Source organism: Martes martes, assembly GCF_963455335.1.
Source record: "Martes martes genome assembly, chromosome: 15".
Lineage (NCBI taxonomy): Eukaryota > Metazoa > Chordata > Mammalia > Carnivora > Mustelidae > Martes > Martes martes.
This window is the reverse complement of record NC_137903.1, coordinates 63,662,393-63,683,502: the sequence shown is the minus strand read 5'-3', so window position 1 is coordinate 63,683,502 and position 21,110 is coordinate 63,662,393. Positions and strand designations below refer to the sequence as shown.

Genomic DNA, 21,110 nt, shown 5'->3' with positions numbered 1-21,110 from the left:
CTGGCTACATCAGTGGAGCATGTTTTGCCTCTTGGTCTTTGGGTTGTGGGTTTAAGCCCCATGTTGAGTACAGAGATTACTTAAAAATAAAATCTTTAAAAAAATATTACTCCAGTATTACTTGAATACCTTTTAATTACATATTTAATCTATAAAATTGTCTTCTGGCTTCCATTGTTTATGCCATGAAGTCAATTACAAATTTCACAGATGATCCTTTGGTGGTAATCTACTGTTCCCCCTTTTTTAGAGATCAACTAGAAATAGATGGGATTCTTAAAACATCTGAACCCAATTTTGTATTATCTCAATCTCTGAAATTGGATTAAGGTACTCTCAAGATGGCTAGCGGCAGCAGCCTTCTGACAAAAATTAATCATAATTTTTTTTGAGAGGAATAATAAGTTTTTATATCTACTGTTCAGCACTCAAAAATAATGAGACGTAGGAAGAGATCTGATACCTTGACTGAAAATCAAGATAACCAACAGATCCATAAAGAAGATCTCTATAATAGGGTTATCAGACATAAGACTTTGTGTGTTCAGGAAAATAAAAAATATTGATAATTTCACCAAAACTATTAAAAAATAAACCAAGGTAAACTAAAAAAAACTGAAGACACATTCTCTAACCCATGTTAGGATGGCAAAATATTAGTAAACCAAATCCAGCAATTTCTTTAAGAGCTATGTAGGGACTATGCTTGGTTTAGTGCTGGAATGGAAGGCTGGTTAGCAAAATACCAGATGAACAAAAGACAATCACGTGAGACCGAAAAACCATTTACTATAATGTGCAACTGGTATCTCTAACCACACTGGGAATAGAAGGGAACTTCTCTTACCCTGATCAAGAGCGCATATAAAACGTGAGAGAAGGAAAAAAACAAAAAGCACAGCGAACAGCATACTCACTGGTAAAACACTAGAAACTAAACTTCCTAGCCAGCACCCTAAGACAAATTTTTAAAGTTTTAAATAAAAAATAGATTAGAAAAAAGTCATTTCACAGATAGGACTATATAAGGAATTCACTAAAAACTCAATTATAGCTTAGCAATGGCTAAATAAAATACAAAAGTAAATAAAAATATAATTTTAAGAGATATCACTTATAACAAAATTTATAAGCTATAAATTTAACAAGATATTAAGATCACTGTGAAGAAAATTATAAGTATCGTAAGGCATTACAGATCTAAAAAAATAAGAGTATACCCCTATTCACAGATAGAATATCAAGAAGCTGCCAGTTTTCTCCAAAATGATCTGAAGATTTAAAGGTAATCAAAAAGTCAAGAATAATGATGTTCCAAAACAAAGTCAAGAAGCTTTTCTAAGTATTAAAATATTGTGTTTAACAGTATAGATACCAAAAACAAAGTAGACCAATAGAACAAAATAAAAGATACCGAAAAGACGCAGGCATGGAGAAATGTAGCACCACATACTGACAAACAAACTGATGATTGGATAAATGATGCAGAGACAACGGATTATCCACTTGGGGGAAAAAAATGAAAAAAATCTCTACTTCACACCATACAGAAGTCAATGCCAGGTGAATTAAGAACTTGGGATATGAAAAACAAAACTTAATAAAAACTATGCTTTATGGCTTTCAAGTAAAAGAGGATTAAGACACCAAAACCCCTTAAAACGTAAGGGAAAAGATTGATATTTACTAAATTAAAAAAATAAAAACTATTTTCAGTAAAAGACACCATAATGACATAAAGACAATAAAAAAACACAAGGCACAAACTGAAACATAGGTATCTGCACGTAAATCAATAAGCAGGTACATAATAAAATTCCACAAACCCAATATAAAGGACAATCCAACAGAAAAATTGGGAAAAGGCAATGTTGAGTTTAAAAAAATACAGGTACAGAAAGAAACACATAATGTTAATTATATAAAAGTTCAAAAAAGCAAAATTAAATACACAATTTAAATACGTATTCACAAGATGTCTGTCTGGCTCAGTTGGTTAAGCGTCCAACTCTTGATTTCAGTTCAGGTCGTTATCTCAGGGGTCATAAGTTTGAGCCCCAAGTCGGGCTCCACATTGGGCACAGAGCTTGCTAAAGATGCTCTCTCTCCCTTTGCCCCTCCCCTCCCCCACCCCCAAACCTCTGCTCAAGCACATGTTCTCTCTCTCTCAAAAAAAAAAAAAAAAGTATTCAAAATAAAACTATGCAGAAAAGAAAGGAAATGACTAGCACAAAATTCCAAAAACTGTCTCTGTTATAAAGAGGGAGGGGGATCAATGAAGGAGAGATATAATGACCTTCAATGATGGCACGCTGCTCTCAATGTGACATTCCTTGTGTATGAAGATTTTAAAAGCTGACAGACCTTTTGTATAGGAAGCTGAAATCAGTTTTTAAAGCTTTGTTCTAAAGTCAAACTTCTCTCAAGAAAATTAAGCAGGAAAATGGACAGAATCAGAATTCCGCTGGCTAAAGTAGGGGAGAATGAGGACAAAGACCTCTCACCCCTACAAATTCATACAGAACCCGAAGGACCGCTTCCAAGAAAAACATGGCAGTGAGGGTGGGGAGATCAACAGATTCCAGATCAATACCTCTTCCCGATTTGAAATTCTTTGATTCTAATGTGCTAAACCATTAACGCCCATCTATGAAGTCTTCAGTTGCTCTCACTTACGCGATTTCATAAAAGGCCAGAGAGCAGCACGGGAGCTTGTGAAAGATCTACACGCACATTCCTTAGCTTCTACTCACTCTGCATCCACACGTACATCTGCTTCAGTGTATTCCTCTGTGAAACATCACCTTTTCCTAAGCATCAGGCTGATTACATCAGCATAAGCATTTGTAGTTATTATGTCAACATGGCCGTCCCTTTAATGCAATCATTTATTTACCTTCTTTAGCTGGCGCACTTCCGAGGGTTATCAAGTCGACAATTTAAGGCCTGTCTAAATTGGTGAGCTCCAAAGTGGCTTACCAATGAGCTTTCCTGAGTGAGACTGTGATCAATTTTTAGTAGTTTGAAAAGTAAGTTAAGAAAACATTCCTAGAGTCTTTAGTAGGTTTCTGTTAAACTGGTTAACTTGAAAATGTAAAAATAAGCCTTAAAAACGGTTTTAAAATCAAGTATTTATCAGAACCAAAATAATAAACAGTAAAGCCAGTGGCACTCTCACAAATGAGTCTGGCAAATAGCAGGGATTCCAATGCACCCAAAGATGAACAAACCAGAAACAGCTTAAGTAAAAATGTAGTTAATTCACCAGCTAAACTTCTGTTTTTGTCTTACCACCACCTATTTGGTGAATAACCTCAGAGGATGTAACACATGGGGAGATTAGCTAGGTTCACACTTCAAAATCTACAACAGAATTTTTCTTCTGTATTATATATTGTTCTTCATTCAAAGCTATAAAGGGACCAAATTAAAAAAAAATGCCCTCGCCTTGTTCCAGAGTCTACTGCCCTGATTCCAGGCAGGCAAACAAAAAAAAGGTCTAGTACATATTTTTCACTAAGACCAGTAAAAACTCAAAGGACATAACCAAAGGGATTCTAAAATATTCTCTTTATTTATAAAGAACAGCATTTGCAAAACTTATCTGCAAAATTTATTTTGCAAAACTTATTTCTAATTGTTGTCTAACTGCTAGTTGTCTACATTTTTAAGTTAAAAAAAACAACTTATTAAAACAATGACACTTTTTTTTTATACCAGCCGTATTTTTTTTAAAGATTTTATTTATTTATTTGACAGAGATTACAAGAGGCAGAGAGGCAGGCAGAGAGAGAAGAAGGGAAGCAGGCTCCCTGCTGAGCAGAGAGCCCGACACAAGACTCGATCCCAGGACCCCGAGATCATGACCTGAGCCAAAGGCAGAGGCTTTAACCCTCTGAGCCACCCAGATGCCCTACAGCAGTAAGTCTTAACCAGGTACATACACATTCAGTGCCTATTATTCTACCCCATTCCCTTATACTTACTTGCAGCTTGACAATGAAACCGAAATCCTCGTGGAATTTCACCTGTAATACAAAATATTTTATTGAGAGAAGCCCTCTGGTTTTGCTATAGTCATATATCACAGGATGACCAAGTCATAACACAAATAGGTAATGGCTATTGCTATGTGAAAATACGAAAAAATTAAACTTTCATAGAAGTTACTGTTTTTCTTAACCAAAGAATGAAAACTATTAAAAAGAATTTTGGTATATTATCTAAACCACTTTAAAAAGGAAGTTACTCCTTACAGAAAAGAAAGAGTACATAAAGAGGCCCCTTAACATGACACGTACACCCGAATGTTTATAGCCGCAAAGTCCACAACAGCCAAACTCTGGAAAGAACCTAGATGTTCATCCACAGATGAATGGATAAAGACGACGTGGTGTATATATATACAATGAGTACTATGCAGCCATCAAAAACCCTGAAATCTTGCCATTTCCAATGGTGTGGATGGAACTAGAGGGGATTATACTGAGCAAAATAAGTCAATCAGCGAAAGACAGTTATCATGATCTCTCTGATATGAGGAATTTGAGAGGCAGGGCAGGGGTCGTGGGGAGTAGGGAGGGAAGAAATGAGACAAGATGGGACCAGGGAAGGAGACAAACCATAAGAGACTTAATCTCAGGAAACAAACTGAGGGTTCCTGGAGGAGAGGAGGGTGGTAGGGATGGTGTGGCTGGGTGATGGACACTGGGGAGGGTATGTGCTATGGTGAGTGCTGTGAATTGTGTAAGACTGATGATTCACAGACCTGTATCCCTGAAACAAATAATACATTATAGGTTAATAAAGTAAAAATTTTCAAAATTTTAAAAAGAGGCCCCTTAACATAGGGCCTCATGTACGTATAGCTTAAAAAAGAAAAGTCTCTAAATTCAATCTTTTTAATATGTTACAACTATATAAAGAAAAGCAGTTATTAATTTATCCTAAGCAGCAGCTCTCACAAGTGTGAGAAGGATGATTAGTTTCTCTGTCATCGAAACACAAGAAAAAGCACTGGCTTATTCTAATGAATTTTAAAGCAACTGACAAAACTAAAGATGAAGTTCTTTTTTCCCCCCAATCTCTACCCTCCCTTCACTCTTCTCCCTATAGACTTCTCCTACTTGCTGTTAAAGGTATATTGGTCCTGTAACTACCCTCTTGGGAACCTAACTGAATCCTATGCCTTCACTACTTCTTGGTTTGCAGGGGTGGAAAAGCCAGAAGAGCTGTTGAGAACATCTGAGAGACTCTCAAGTATTAGGCTATTTCCATACCTTCTCTTGTATCCCTTAGACCAGTCAACGATAGGTATTATTTCCACTTTACAGATAAGCTAATAAGTTCAAAAAGGTTAATAACTGCTCAAAGTTACAAAACCACCGCAGGTTAAAAGCTTGTGATGTCTGAAGTGAGGGATGGATTAAAGAAATAAAAGAGCAAAGGCATAAAAAACTTTTTTTTTTAAAAGATTTATTTATTTATTTATTTGACAGACAGAGATTACAAGTAGGCAGAGAGGCAGGCAGAGAGAGAGAGGAGGAAGCAGGCTCCCCGCTGAGCAGATAGCCCGATGCAGGGCTCGATCCCAGGACCCTGGGATCATGACCTGAGCCGAAGGCAGAGGCTTTAACCCACCGAGCCACCCAGGCGCCCCAAAAACTTTTAAAAAATTCCAAGATGCAAGGCCACAGGTAAGCAAACAACACACACATTTTTCAGGCATACTATCCACCCAATTCTAATGTTTTCTTGAGGTTAAAAACTTAAACTAAAAAACTCTGTGTAAACACCTAGTTCAACCAATTATGATGAGGTCTTTAATACACTTTAAGAACTATATGTCAGCTCTTAAGAAAACAAATACTGTTAAATAAAGCCAAGATCAAATGCATACTGTTTTAAGATTTAGCATCTATTCACTCCGACTACTTACCAGGATTTATAAACCTGTGGAAATCTGCCATAATACCTTCCTGGAGAGAGTATTTCACACAGCCTATTTCACAAGGGAGGAAGCGCTGTGCACAGTGCGGAGGTAGCTCGCCATGGCTAAAAATGTTCAAAAAATAGAAAATGCCTCCAAGGAGAGCTAAAAAGAAATAAATAAAAAGAAAAAAAAAGGTAAGACAACACAAACAATTGTGAGTTAACTCCTCCACAAAAGCAAAAGTTTTAGAACCATTTTCCTTGTCTACCTATAATCCTAAGAGCTGGAAAAGAGAAAACTAATCATCTGTACCAGATAAATGAATCAAAATTTTTATAATTACACTTATCAAGAATTACAGTGATAACCACTCTGCATGAAGCAACAAAATTATTCAAACTTGCAGCCAGCTCCACATAATTTAGCTAAACATAAGCCCTGAATTTTAGGAATGACTTAAGAAAAGCTGTGACCCATATTCAACAAATAGGAGAGGTTCGGGAAATAAAGCCAAGTAGAATTAGTATAGAAAAACTCTGATATAAACTATGGACAATTTAATTCACTCTTCACCTTTAACCAATATACACAAGAGCACCAATAAATACTCTAAAGGAAGGAAAAAATACGAGAATGTGTGAAGAGTCTTACTTAACAGGATTGGCCACATTTAAGACTGTTGAAAGTTTATTAATCTTCAACAAATTCAGAACACAAAACAGCCAGAAGGAATAACAAGGATTCTTATTAGGTAAGCTCTTCTCTAGGTAGCTCAATAATTCAACCTCTTTATAATTTATATGCATTTAAGGGTCTAGCTATAAACACTTAAATCTAAGAAGTATATTTAGTAACATAAAAAGTGGTTATTAACCAAGAGACCAGATTTTTGTATAAAACACAACAAAATCTCTCCACTGTTAATTCAACAAATGCAAATTACCCGATCTTTTACAACTTTACCACCACCATATTTGAACACTTGTGGTCAATTATTCTGAAATGCAGGATCAAAATGAACAGAACACATAATTACTGATCACTATATCACAGTGTCTGGAGCACCCACATTTATCTAAGCGTTTTGCTTTTAGGATTACTCTACCTTGATCACTTTTTAGAGACAAATTTGAAATATCAGGGGGTGAAACATTCTGCCTTGGTACAAGCATGCCTGGACGCCTCAGTGGGGTGGAAACAGGTTTCTAAAGAGGAAGAAAATAATTTGTCACATACTCAAACTCTTACTGGGCACTTTATACAAATATTTAAATTTAGCAAAATAACTGAAAAACAGTTCACAGATTACTTTGGTAATCCCTGTAAGCCAATGAGCCCAATGAGTAAATACGCACATATTTGTAAGTGATACCAACACCCAAAGGCAGACAAGGGCAGAATCTATAAATATTCTGAATCAAAAGGTGAGTGGTAAACAACCAATTCAACTACTGCTGAAAACCATTTGCCCACTACCGATAATCTAAATTAATTCCACTGAGTCACGTAAGTGACTACGTGATTATAATCTAAAATAATCCCACGGAGTCACTGAGCCCAGTGGCCAAAAGGACATCATTTGACAAAGTTTTCTAAATTGTTTTTCACTTAGGGGTGCCTGGGTGGCTCAGTCAGTTAAGCCTCTGCCTTCGGCTCAGGTCATGATCCCAGGGTCCTGGGATGGAGCCCCACATCCTGCTCTCTGCTCAGCGGGGAGCCTGCTTCCCCCTCCCCCTCTGCCTGCCTCTCCGCCTAATTGTGCTCTGTGTCAAATAAATAAATAAAATCTTTTAAAATTGTTTTTCACTTAAAGTAACAACCCAATCACGCTGATGCAATGAGGTACGTATACAAGACTCAATGAGGTACATATACAATATGGCTTACATTTTGAGGGGAAATGTCTTATAAGAAATTACAGTTTAAAAAAAAAAAAAAAGCAAGGTTCCCCTGTACAACTAAGTACAGTTCAACCGATTAGAGCTTCTATCCAAACATACACCTACAAAATAAAAATCTCTCAAACCGAAAGCAAGCAAAGCTCTCTTGAATTTCAATCCAATGTTGACACTTTAAAGAATGGAATTTTACTATGTAAGAATGGAAAGAACACAGAGGGAAGGGGAAAAGTTGACAATTATACTGAATTTCCCGATACAAATCAACAAGAAAATTTTTATTGAGTACTTTATCCTTCTACTACATGTAAGTTTATCCAAATCAGCTTCATTCCACTCTTACCTATAAGGCACACTAACATTCACCAGCATGTGCAAGTTTTGTTATTTCAACATTTTAAACACAACAGCATCCCTGATTTCAGATTCATTTAAAAAGAGATAATGGTCCAAGCTACTTTTAAACATTAAAAAAAGGGGGGGTTGTTAATCATATAGGGGTTTGAAAGGCGCCCTTAGAGTTCACCTAGTACAAATCTTAAAACCAACACTCTCAGCATTGACCATGATTTACTGGTTGCAGGTTTCCTAACAGGGATTCCCCCAGCCTTTCACCACCAAATAACCACACGTGCCCTAGTTAGGGAACCTGCTGGCTTTTTAACTGGCGTCCTAACACAAGGGGAAAAAAAGAAAAGAAAAATTCTTCTTTGCACTCAACGGAATCACCCACCAGCCCACCCTTGGCATTCACCCACTCGCTCACTCAGCATCTGGCGAACACGCCTGTGGCCCAGGCAGGGAGCTGCTCGTCTCGGGCCAACCTTACCTGCTTCTCGGAAGGCCCAGCGTCCCTTCCCTGGGCTGCTCTCCACTCTCGAGCCATTTCTGCATATTTCTCCTTTTCTTCCTCCCTCAAAAGCTTGGGGACATTTAAGGGGGTTGAGAAAGGAGAGAAACAGCAATGAGTTCCGAGCGCCCTGGGCCCCAGAGGCGGAAGCGTAGACATTACAGGTGGTCCCGGCGTTGGTTTGCCCCAGAGCGGGAACAGGGAGGCTTCCTTTCCCTCCAGCAGGGGCCAAGGCGTCACTGGCCTCCTCGTCGCCTCGCCCTCCCACTGCCCAACTGCCTGGTCTGCCCCCCCCCCCCGAGTCCCCCTGCCCCCAACTCCCCCCAATCTTACTGCCCAGTCAGCAGAGCAGTAGGGGATGGCGTCAGCTACGCGAGCCACAGGCAGGCCTCGCCTCCGTAACTCGGGGATCTTCTCCTGCACAAAGAAATAGTAGGCATTACGGCTGGCCCTGCGGTTTGGCATGGCGAGCGAGGCCAGGATTCGACGACGTGGGCCGGAGACACCACAAGCCGCCGGCGCCCTCGCCGGGCTCCCGCCCTTAGTAACCGAGGCAGGCGCCTGCGCGCGAAGGCCTACAGCTCTCGACCAATCAGGGCGCAGTGCGCAGCCGCACTGGCCTCGCTGGGAGGAAAACAGCCTGAGGCTGACTCGTGGGGCCGTGGGGGTGGGGTGGAGGGGCGAGCGTGGTCACAGGTGCAAAGCATTCTGATTGGCTGGGATGAGGCGTTGGTGGGCGTGCTGTCACGTGGAAGGTCTGGCGCAGTTCCTGGACATTATTGCGTAATATGTGTCAACGCCGGTGGAGGAAAAGAGGACCGCAGGGTGGTTCAAGGTCTTTCCTGTTTTATAACTGTAAAAGGCCGACTCTGTGCCGAGCACTGTGAGGTGTTGGGTGGGGGACAGAGTGAGGAGCACAATAAACAAGATCTTTTCCTTCCAGAAGTTTACAGTCCGGTGGGGAGAGTTTGAGGGGAAGACGACAGAACTGCATCAACCAATAGGGGCTTTTTTCGGTTACTGCTTTTTTGTGTTTCCCCCATTCTTAAGTTACACTGTTTATAGTTGTAAAGAATATGTTTTTTTTTTAAAGGCAAATTTTAATCTGTTAGGAAGAAAATGTACAATAAGAAGCTAGATTTAAATAATGTCCTTGAATAAAATTTTATAGGTTTCCTCATAAAGGTTGTGTCATTTTTTTTTTGTTAGTTTTATTCCTGGTATGTATTTGGAGCTACTATGAAAGCTTTTGTTTCCACTGCATCTTCCTTGTTTTTTTTATTCTGTAAGTTTAATTTAGTTAACATATACTGTATTATTAGTAGAATTTAGTGATTTGTCAGTTGCATGTAACACCCAGTGTTCATTACATCAAATGCCTTCCTTAATGCTCATCACCCAATTATCTCATGTCCCCAGCCACCTCCCCTCCATCAACCCTCACTTTGTTTCCTAGAGTTCAGCTTCTCTTATGGTTTGCCTCCCTCTCTATTTTCATCTTTTATTTTTCCTTTTCTTTTCCTATGTTCATCTGTTTCATTTCTTAAATTCCACATGAGTGAAGTCAAATGGCATTTATCTTTCTCTGACTGACTTATTTCAGTTGGCATAATACCCTCTAGTTCCATCCACATCATTGCAAATGGCAAGATTTCATTCTTTTTGATGGCTGTGTAATATTACATAGTATATATACCAAAACTTCTTGATCCATTCATCAGTTGATGGACATTTCACCTCTTTGCATAGTTTGGCTATTGCAGACATTATTGTTATAAACATTGGGGTTCATGTGCCCCTTCAAATCACTATGACTGAATGGGTCAACCAAGAAATTAAGAATTTAAAAAATACATAGAGGCAAATAAAAATGAAAACATGAAATTTCAGAATGTTTGGGCTGCACCAAAGGTGGTCCTAAGAGAAAAATATATTACAATACAGACCTTTCTCAAGAAACAGGAAAAGTCTTAAATATACAACCTAACATTACATCAAAAGGAGCTGGAAAGAGAACACCAAATAAAGGTTAAATCCAGTAGGAGAAGAGAAATAATAAAGATTAGGGCAGAAATCAATGATATAGGAAAATAATAATAATAATAATAATAATAATAAAGAACAGAACAGACCAACAAAACTAGGAGCTGGTTCCTTGAAAGAATTAATAAGATTAATAAACCCCTAGCCAGACTCACCAAAAAGAAAAGAGAAAGGACCCAAATTTTAAAAATCATGAATGAAAGAGGAGAGATCATAACCAACACCAAGAAAATACAATTATAAGAACATAAGAGCAACTATATGCCAACAAATTAGGCAATCTGGAAGAAATGCATGCATTCCTGGAAACTTACAAACTACCAAAACTGAAACAGGAAGACAGAAAACCCGAACAGACCCATAACAAAGAAATTGAAGCTGTCATAAAAAGTGTCCCAACAAACAGGAGTCCAGGGCCAGATGGCTTCCCAGGGGAATTCTACCAAACATTTAAAGAACTAATACCTATTCTTCTGAAGTAGTTTCAAAAAATGGAAATGGAAGGAAAACTTCCAAACTCATTTTAGAGGTTAGCATTACCTTGATCCCCAAACCAGACAAAGACCCTACCAAAAAGGAGATTTACAGAGCACAGATGCAAAAATTCTCAACAAGATACTAGCCAGTAGGATACAACAATGCATGAAAAGGATTATTCACCACACCCAAGTGGATTGTATTCCTGGGCTGTAAGATTCAACATCTGCAAATCAATTGATGTGATATACTACATTAATAATAATAATAATAAAAAGACGAGAGCCATAATATCCTCTCAATAGATGCAGAAAAAGCATCTGACAAAATTCACCATCCTTTCTTGATTAGATGCTTCCACAGTGTAGGGATAGAGGGAACATATCTCAATACCATAAAAGCTGTGTCTGAAAAGCCCACAGCAAATTTCATTCTCAATGGGGAAAAACTGAAAACTTTTCCCCCAAGATCAGGGAACACAACACAGATACCCATTCTCACCACTGTTGTTCAACATAGTGCTAGAGGTCCTAGCCTCAGCAATAAGACAACAAAAAGAAATAAAACACATCCAAATTGGCAAAGAAGTAGTTACAATAACTCTTACGGTCCTTATCTGTTGAGTCCATCATCTGTGTCGTTTCTGGGTCTGGTTCTACTGATTGATTTTTCTCCTTACTGCTTCTTTGCGAGCTTGGTAAAATTTGATTTGATGACAATTGTAAATTTTATCTTTTTGAATGCTGCATATTTTTGTATTCTTATAAATATTCTTGTGCTTTTTCTGGGACAGAGTTATGTTATGGAAACAGTTGGAAGCAGTTGGAGTATAGTTTTTCCTTCTTTTTGAGTCTTGCTTTTATGCTTTGTAATTTGGTATCAGAGCAACCTTTAGGGCTGATTTTCTCCTTGGCTGATATAATACCCTTCTTAGTACTCTGCCTGACAACCCGTGAATTTGGAAGTTTTTCCGTTTTGGCTGATGGAAATACAAACTATTTCTAGCCCTGTGTGAATTTCAAGGATTGTTCCTTCTAATCCTTTCAGGTTGTTCTTTCTCTGGTACTGTGTAGTTTCCTCCCACACATGCACAGATCAGTATTCAGAAGGGAGATCCTTAGCACATTTCCAGGGCTCTTTCTTTTTACTGTTCTTTCTTTTCTGGTACTCTGCCCTGCAAATTCTAGTCACCGTGGCCTACCTAGACACCAACTCCATCTCCTCAACCCCAGGGAGACCACAGGGCTCTACCTAGGTTACTCCTCCTGTCGCATTCTGGCCACTCTCTCCAGACAGCATCCTGGGGCAATCACATGGCTCACCTTGTTTGTCTCTGTTCTTTCAGGGATTAGTCACCTCGGCTCCTTGATGTCCAGTGTCTGAAAACATTGTTTTATATATTTGATCAAACTTTTAGTTCTTTCAGATGCTGGATAAAGTCGTTCCTTGTTATTCTACCTTGGCCAAGATTGCTTTACCTTATTTTGACATTTTAAGACAATATGCAGATTTAAATGCTAAATTTTTCAATGTGTAATCAGGACAAATCTCTCTGAGGAGATGCCATTTAAAACAAGAAAGCGTGCTAAAGAATAGAGCTAATCATGTAAAGAATTAAAAAAGAGCATTCTAGGTGGCGGGAACAATATACGTAATGGTCTCAGACAATAAATAGTTTGGTGTATCATCAGAATAGACAGAAGATTCGTTGATGTTACAGTGTCCTCTCATGTGGAGAAGGCACGTGCTGAGGATGGAGTGATGAGCAGGAATTTGGACATGGCAGTGTCAAGGGTTCAAGTATTACTAAGTATGTGGGTGGTCATTGAGAGATATTTTTTAAAAAGCGTCATGCTATGGTTTACAGCTGAAGAAGACCAGTCTTGTTACCATTTGGAGAATAGGTTCAAAGCAGTAAGAGTGGGCATAGGGTGACCAGTTAGGAGGTCCCTTCAGAAGTCCATGTGAGAGGTGATGGTGACCTAGAACAGAAAAGAAGCAGGAGAAATGAAGGGGAGATGATGGCTTCAAATTATACTTTGGGGAAAAAAGAACTAACTGATGGATTAGATGTAGAAGTGAAAGAAGAGGAGGAATCCTAGGGTTTTGGCTCGAGTAACCCAGTGGCAAGTCGTGTCTAGCAATAGCAAGAACTGGGGGAGGGAGGACAGTGCTGGTACCAAAGAGGGCCCAAAGCTCTTCATAATTTCTATTACCTGCTCCTCTCCTTCTTTGATACAACTGATGTTTTCATCAATCTTACTTACAGTAAAGTTCTACGTAAATGGATCAGTTTTCCCGCTTTCCACCCAGATTGATCTTCTTATTCAGAAATTCTAGATGGTGGTAGGTTTTGGCTGGGGTGTGAATGGCAGGGGGGATCAAGAATTTAGTTATAGATCTGTTTTGAAATGCCTCTTATACATTCAAGTGGAGATGTCAGGTAGGAAGTTCTCGGTCTACGTCTGGTATTCTGGGCTAGTGACAGAATTTGGAAGCAATTTGGACATAAAGATGGTGCTTAAATTCATAGAAATGAAATAGATCACCTAGGCTGAGAGTGAAGAGAGGAAAAAAGTTTCTAGGATGGAGTCCTGGAGAACACCAGCACTTAGAAGTCAGAACAGGAAAACCCAGCAAAGATGACTAAAAAGGAATGTCTGAAGAAGCAAGGAGAAAACCTGGGAAACCAAGACAAGAGGCTATTAACAAGAAGTGCCTCATTTATTCAATAAATATATATAGAAAGCCTATGGAGTACCAACCTTAGTTTTAGGGCCAAGAACGCATTACACATTGCAAAGCTTATAACATAGTGAGGCACGCAAGCGAGCAAGAAAGAAACAATTATGTATCTAATAAGATGCCTGAACATACTATTGAACAATAAATCTAGTGAAGAAAAATAATGCAGGATAAGGGAATAGGGGCTGATTGAAGGTGAAATTGAGGGTGGTCAGAAAAGGCGCTATTTGAGGAAATGAAATTAAGCAAACCGTGGAAGGAAGTGAGGAAGCAGACCGTGAAGTGGTCGGGCAAAGAGCCTTCCAAACAGAGGGGATAGCACGGGCAGAGACACCACGATGGGCACATGTCAAGTATGAGTGAGGAAGAGCAAAGCAAGTCTGTGGGTGCAGTGAGACAAGCAAGTAAGAAAATAGAGAAGGTTTTGGAAAGGGAATTTGGGCCGAACCAGGCGGCGTTACAAGGCCATCGTAAGAAACTTCGATTTCACCTAAGTAGGGAAGAAGCCACTGAAGACTCGGAGGACATCTACTATTTTTGTTTTTAATATGAAGTATGAAGAGATTTTCAACTGGGTGTTATGAAACCAAGAACACATGGCATTTTAGGAAAATATTTTTCCTAATGCTAGTTTTTCTTCTGATGTTCGTTTAAGTTAAGGCCCTGACATTATTCAGTGTGTATCCTGTGCTGATAATAATAGCAATCCTAGTTCATGTTCCTCGAAAGCTACTGTGTCAGACTGCGAAGCACTGCACGAGGACCCTCTCCTTTCTCCTCCTCACGACAGTCTTGTGAAACAGATTATAGAATCATCCCCATTTTGCACAACAGGAAATTGAGGCTTAGAGTAGTAAAGTGACATCCCCGGCTTGCACAGCCCATGAGTGCCTCTGACCTCTATGAGATCCCTGCTTCTTAAGCGCTCTTATTCCAAGCTGTTCTTTATCGATACTCAAGGGTGTTTATTACATAACGCTTTGCCAAAGCAAAAAGAGGGATTTCCAAGTTCCTCATCACCTCTAGCTGTTGCCCGAGCGCACAACCATACTCAAGTAACTCCACCCAAGGCCTCGTTGATTCCTCTGCCTTGCTCACTCAGGCCATGCAGATTCTACCCGATGTCTCCCTGCCATGCCCCTCCCACTTAATGTTTGCTTCCCATTTCTGCTCCCCTGTAGCCTAGTTTTGGTGCTCGTTCCTTTTTGGGCTCTTGTAATGAGCTCTCACATGGAAAAGGTTGTCTCTCTTCCCATGCATCCATCCTACACCCTGTGGCCAGAATAACTTGGCTGAAACCCAGGTCTAATCTTGTCCTTCTCTGAGAAATCCTTGTGTGGACCATAGCATGTGGAATTGAGTTCAGACCTGGTAGCCTGGCTCCCCTTGGTCTGACCTCAGCCTCCCTTTCTGGCCCTATTGCTGACCCTGCCCTTTGGAAAGCCATGTTACAGGCAGCAGACCCCCTTCTGCGCGGTGCCTGTTGCTTTTGTCTGCGTGACCTCCTGCTCCATTTCTGCTTTTAGAAATTCTGCCCAGATCACGTTTGAGACTTAGCTCAGGGATTACCTTTCCTTGAAGAGATCTCTGACCAGCACGCCTAGTGAGTAATTGACCCCTCTCTCTTTGTTCCACCACCATACCTGGCATTTGTCCTAAAATAAGTCCTGTCACACCCTCACAGTTAAAGACCATATGTCTGTCTCTTCCCCTCCCAACACACACGCATTGCTACATCTCAACTGTAAACTCTTTGACATAAGGGGCTGTGACTCATTCATCTTTAAATTCCTTTCATCTTCAATCTCTAGACTGCATGGTATCTAGAATATAGTAGGTGCTCAATAAATGTGTATGGACTAAATGAATGAATTCAGGGAAGAGAGAAGAAAAGATAAGGAAAAGGGAGGAAGAACCTAAAACAGTTTGCAACTAATTAGACAAAAATCCACATGGTTCCTCTCAGTGTCTAAGGCACCCACTGAGAACTGGGGTGGGAGTATGATATTAACAGGTCTATGAGAGAGCTTCGGGGAACGACGTCAACACAAAGGTCAAGGCTGCTGTTCTTTAACACCAGCTTTTGAGAGCCCACAAATGACCCTTCTTTTGTTTGAGCTCTTTCCTTTTATGCTCAGTGTTCCGGCTCTCTCATTCTAGCTCCCTTCCCTGCCTGTTCTCTGGGGGTGAGGTCATCCGATGACATACATCTTCTGGCTCACTTCCCTCTCTTAGGTCCCACCTTTGACCTGAGCCAGGGAAGAAGGGCTCTAGGGGAATGCTTAGTGCTGAGAAGCAATCCTCTGGCTTAATCATCAAGGCCTTGATAAAAATACGGGAAGACAGGCCCTCTCTCATCTCACCCTCTTTGGGCTAAAGGATATTGCTCCGTCACTAAAATGGTCTCTGCTGCTGATTTGGGGGGCTGTTAATGTTGTTCAGGTCTTTAAAGGACACTAACACTGATGCAAAAAGAAACAAAAGGGGGCGCCTGGGTGGTGCAGTTGGTTGAGTCCAACTCTTGGTTTTGGCTCAGGTGGTGACCTCGGGGTCCAGGGATCAGTCCCAAGTTGGGCTCTGCACTCAGCATGGAGTTTGTTTAAAGTCTCTCTCTCCCTCTGCCTCTTCCCCCTACCCCCGCATGCGCTCTCTCTCAAATAAATAAGTAAATCCTAAAAAAAAAAAAACAAAAAAAAAACAACCAACAAAATAACAAACAAACAAAAACAACAACAACAAAAAGAAACAAAAGCAAAAACCAGAGAAAGGGCTCATGGAAGAGAAGCAAGCTTACTTCATCTTTGGCTCTGTAACTCACAAAGAAATTACAGTTGAACTCTCAGTCGGTAAGGGCTCCCAGGGCCTCGACTGCTCATAATTAACTTGATTAACTGCTTAAGATTGAGACAGAATGAGAGCAGGTGTACATTTGGAGGCTTTGTATCTGGCTAAAGATACAGGCCTGACAAAACACCTGTCACTTCTTCTTTGTGCCTCTCTCCTCCCTCCAGGGATGTACCAGAAACAAAGAATTGTGGCACAGTTGTATCTTTTGTCCAGCAACTTTTTCTATGTTGTATAAACATTAGAGGGTCTAGAAAATTAGGTAGAAGATAGAAACGAATGACAGTCCTACCCAGAGATAACCATTCTTAGTCTTCTGTTGTTTCCATTGCCTCTTTTAACTGCATTTCCCATATTTTGGACCATGCTGTAATACAGTTTTATGTTCTGCTCTTTTTTCTGTACATTGTCCTTGGAAATTGTCCTCTGCAGGGGTATTGTCATTAAGAAGCTAACTCAGGTGGAGGCTGCCCACTGTCGGTGGGGTCTGGCCTCCGGATGGGGCAGGCAGACACCATCTAATTCAGCACCCTATACCACTGTCACTGTCGTTTGCTTTGAAGCTTGAGACAGCAGGCCTTTGGGTTAAATCTGCTTCAAGTACATGGAATTTTCAGCACATTTTCCCAATCTTTTACTTATTATATACTTACCACTGTTCTTGGCAGTACAGCTTTTTAAATTTTTTGGCTCTTGCATTCCACATTTGCATTTCCTTTCTTTAAAGCATTTTCTTAATGAAACAATTTATTCCTCAATCTGAAAGGGCTTCCAGATTGAAAATGTTTCTAGTTTCCAGTATAGAGCACCTAGAATCTCCAATTTTTTTTCAGTTCTTTGCTTCAATTTGGATTTTTTAAAACTTATAAGTCACTGAAGGTGGCTTGGAAGATATGGGAGATGGGGGAAGATAGCAAACCTGAAAGGTGGCACAAGGGAAGGAAAGCTGAACAAAACTTAGATAAGAAACATGGTATCTATTTCCAAGTCACACCTCATAGATTCTTCCTGGAAGTCAAGATCAGAGAGGAGAAGTAGAAATGTGGTGTTATCTGTGCGCTTTAAAAAGACCTATGTTAAGCAGAATTCACGTACTTGCGTGCCTGGGTGCCTGCAATGAAATCATGTTTTAAAGAGGATTCAGCTGAATTATATTTATAACAGTGGGGTTGCTACCAGCTACCAGCATGTCTCCTTGTGGTGGTTCACTTCTCTTCATGTCCTAATTCTGTTCTAAAGTGGGCAGCCTTACTGCAGCTGTTGGCTAGTCCACTCCGCGCCCCCCCCCCACCCGATCTCCGTGACACAGGATTCCGCTATGACTTCTTTCCAGTCCTGCTCTGGTCCCATTCAGGCCGGTGTTCTGACCTGTATGTCTCTGGTTGCAGGAGAGAGTTTGAAGTACTGGGGCTTCAGATCCTGCCAGGGCTGGGAAAAACCAGTCTCTGCCGGGGGTCCTGTCCTATCTGGCCAGGAGAAATGGATCATCATCGGAGCATCTCCAGATCTGAATCTGAGCTCATTTGCAAGCAGCAACCACAGTTCCCCGGGGAAACAATAAAAATAATTAGGCAGTACCTCTTAAACCCTAGAGTGCTTCAGAAGTGCTGTTAAGATGGAGAATTTTCAGGCCCCACCCAGGGTTTCTGATCTTGGTTTTTTACAAGAACCAGGGAATCTGCATTTTAAGCAAAAACTTTAATGTGATTTTGATGCTGAAAGTTCAAAAACCACCCTTGGACGAACACCAGGATTCTGATGTCACACTGGTACCTCTACCATCAACCCTACAGGAAAATAATACCATTGTTCTGCCTTTTTTCTATTACGATCCCTCAGGCTGCATGTTTTGAATCCTTAGGTCTACCCTCCAAGTTTCTCTTAACCTTCCTTCAGCTCGGTAGTAACGGTGCATTTGGGAGGGACACGCACTGTGATTTCTGGTTTGGCACCTCCTTAGCGATGGCTGGGAGCCCCAGCCACTCCAGAAGATGCAGGCTAGACCAACTGCTCCTCTCCAGCTGGAAGGTAGACATGCAGAGCGATACACAGAAAACAAATGCCCGGGTTGGTGGACAAGGCCCCGGGGTTCTATGACTCTCTCTAGCACAAGTTCCTCCCCCAGTCTCTTGAAACCACGTTGACATGCGTACAGACACATACTTAGAGCACACATCCGAAGCTCACTTCTTCAGTGGGCGCGCACTTTCCACTTCCCGGACCCTTGCAGGTTCTCTTTGCTTAGTCCCTCTCCCGTTCCCAATATCTCAACTCTTGAAAGTTGTCCAAGGGTTGCATAAAAGACTGTTGTTCTGTGGGCTTAGACACTAAACACGGCTCATACTTTTGGGCATTATGTGCACCTGCCCATGCACACACAGTCACATGCACGCATACAATAAATGGCAGAGCATAATACAAATACGTCATCCCATCAACTCTCTGGTCTAGGCGTTCCTTTTATGGCGCAAGGGCGTATGTGTTAGCATCAAAAGATTTCATTTCAAATCCTACCTCTGCCATTTACTAGCTACCTAATCTTAGAGAAGTTAACTAAGGCCTGTGAAACACCTAGGACTGTGCTGAGAACCTAATAGGGAATGTTTGGTACATCCTTTACTCTTATTTTCTATTTTTATTTTATTTTATTTTTCTTTATGAAAGGAAAGAGTCCTCCAAATCTCTCTCACAAAGCATATTATTCAGCATTCTTAATTGCAAGTATCAGAAATCATCTCTGACCAGAATACACAGAGAGGGAATTTATGAAAGGATATTGGGTGGCCCACAGAAATGCCAGGAAGGCTGCAGAGCCAGGTGCAGAAAAATGGGCTGGAACGCAGAGAGATCTGTACATGCTAGACCACAGCCAAAATCGCACCTCACAGCAATCTGGTGGCCTGACTTCTGTCCCAGCTGCTTCTGAACACTGGGTGCCCCAGAGTGAGAGGGTCCCTGGCCATGCCTGTGGCCTGGGCCATTACCCCAGCTGGGGTGTTTGGGGAGGTTGTTCTAGATTCTGTGGCCTCCACGGTTGGGAGTTTCTAAAAAATAATGATGTAGGCTGGCTGAGTCTGAGGACCCAGAGGGGGTCCCACAGGACCAGCTAAGAGGGTCCTTGGCTTTGTGCAGGATAGGATAGAAATCAAATGTGAGCAGAGAGGAAATGAGAACAGGGTTTACTGACGACAGAGAGAATAGATACTGACAGAGCATCTGAGAGACTCGGAAAGGAAAAGGAGAATGAGTTTTGTCTTTGCTTGGGGTCTGAATATTTTATTGAGGGTTGTGGTCTGGTGCGCATGTCTTCTCATACATCCAGGAACCAGTCAAAACAGGATTAGTGCTTAGGTGTCCTCCATGAGTTACTTATGCCCTAGAGCAGAAGTCTTGGCATCGAGATGTCTGGAGTTAGTGGTCTACATGACAACCTCACCCAGTCACTCCATAGATGTGAAATATGGCGCAAGAAATCTCCAAAGAAATCATTAACTCCTTGACCTGTACAAGGAGGACAGACATTATCTGTACTGTAAGACATGTGTAAGGTGGGGATGTGGGTCTTAACAAGAATAAAGGCAGAAAAAGGAACAAAAATGCAATCCTTCATCCGTCCTTTTAGTTTCCCTGTCTCAGTAAGAAGGGAATTCAGATGTCAAGCAGTCATAAAAGATCAACGTCCAGAGTCTTTTCTCGCCATTTCTAATGGTCACATCTCATCTCTGTTTCACATATAAATTCGCTCTCAAGTGTGTAGTCTTTCTCTCCAGGAACTCACCTCACGCCTAGAACTACTTTGTTTCTGAGACAATTTTACACCTTTCTGCCTTGTCTCCTTTCTTTTCTCTCTCCAGAATTCCTGATCCTGCCCCCTTTCCACCGCCAATCCCTGTACAGTCCAAATCCTCCCCATGCTACAAATGCCACGGAAGATGTACCATTTCTTTCTTGTGGTGCAGCACCCCGTCCCTAGATTGCTCCTTCCATTGTGTTCTGAGGGTACTTTCTCTAAGTCTCGATTATCACCTTTGCTCCCTTTCACTACCAACATGTATTTAATGGCCTAACCTTCCTCCCTCTCCTGGACAAGATGAAGCTCTCAAAGGGTAGGAGGTCTGCTTTATTTACATTGCAGCCTTGGTTCTTAGTACCTAGTAGATGCTTAAGACAGACTTGTCAACCAAAGCCTAAGTTTCTGCTCACTCGTCTCTTAATATGTCCATTCAGACTCATTTCCTACATACATGTGACAGATGTTTTTAAAAATGGAAACAATCTCTTCAATAAATAGTGCTGGGAAAATTGGACAGCTCTATGTAGA

The 21,110-nt window shown here is 40.8% G+C and overlaps 1 protein-coding gene across 3 annotated transcripts in view; it reads right to left on the bottom strand.

Annotated features, from left to right (window-relative positions):
• The window catches only part of MAEL (maelstrom spermatogenic transposon silencer), a gene marked incomplete at both ends in the record, with an annotated part of 36,794 nt that extends 27,649 nt beyond the window's left edge, over positions 1–9,145 (bottom strand). Inside the window, 5 exons of one of the 3 annotated variants that reach the window (XM_080824989.1) lie at positions 3,987–4,028; positions 5,939–6,094; positions 7,038–7,137; positions 8,660–8,752; positions 8,999–9,145. In XM_080824989.1, the coding sequence (XP_080681115.1) occupies positions 3,987–4,028; positions 5,939–6,094; positions 7,038–7,137; positions 8,660–8,752; positions 8,999–9,145 (538 nt within the window). The remainder of the gene's footprint in view (positions 1–3,986; positions 4,029–5,938; positions 6,095–7,037; positions 7,138–8,659; positions 8,753–8,998) is intronic. The other 2 variants (XM_080824990.1, XM_080824991.1) reach the window with 2 other exon arrangements.
• Between the last annotated feature and the right edge of the window lie 11,965 nt (positions 9,146–21,110).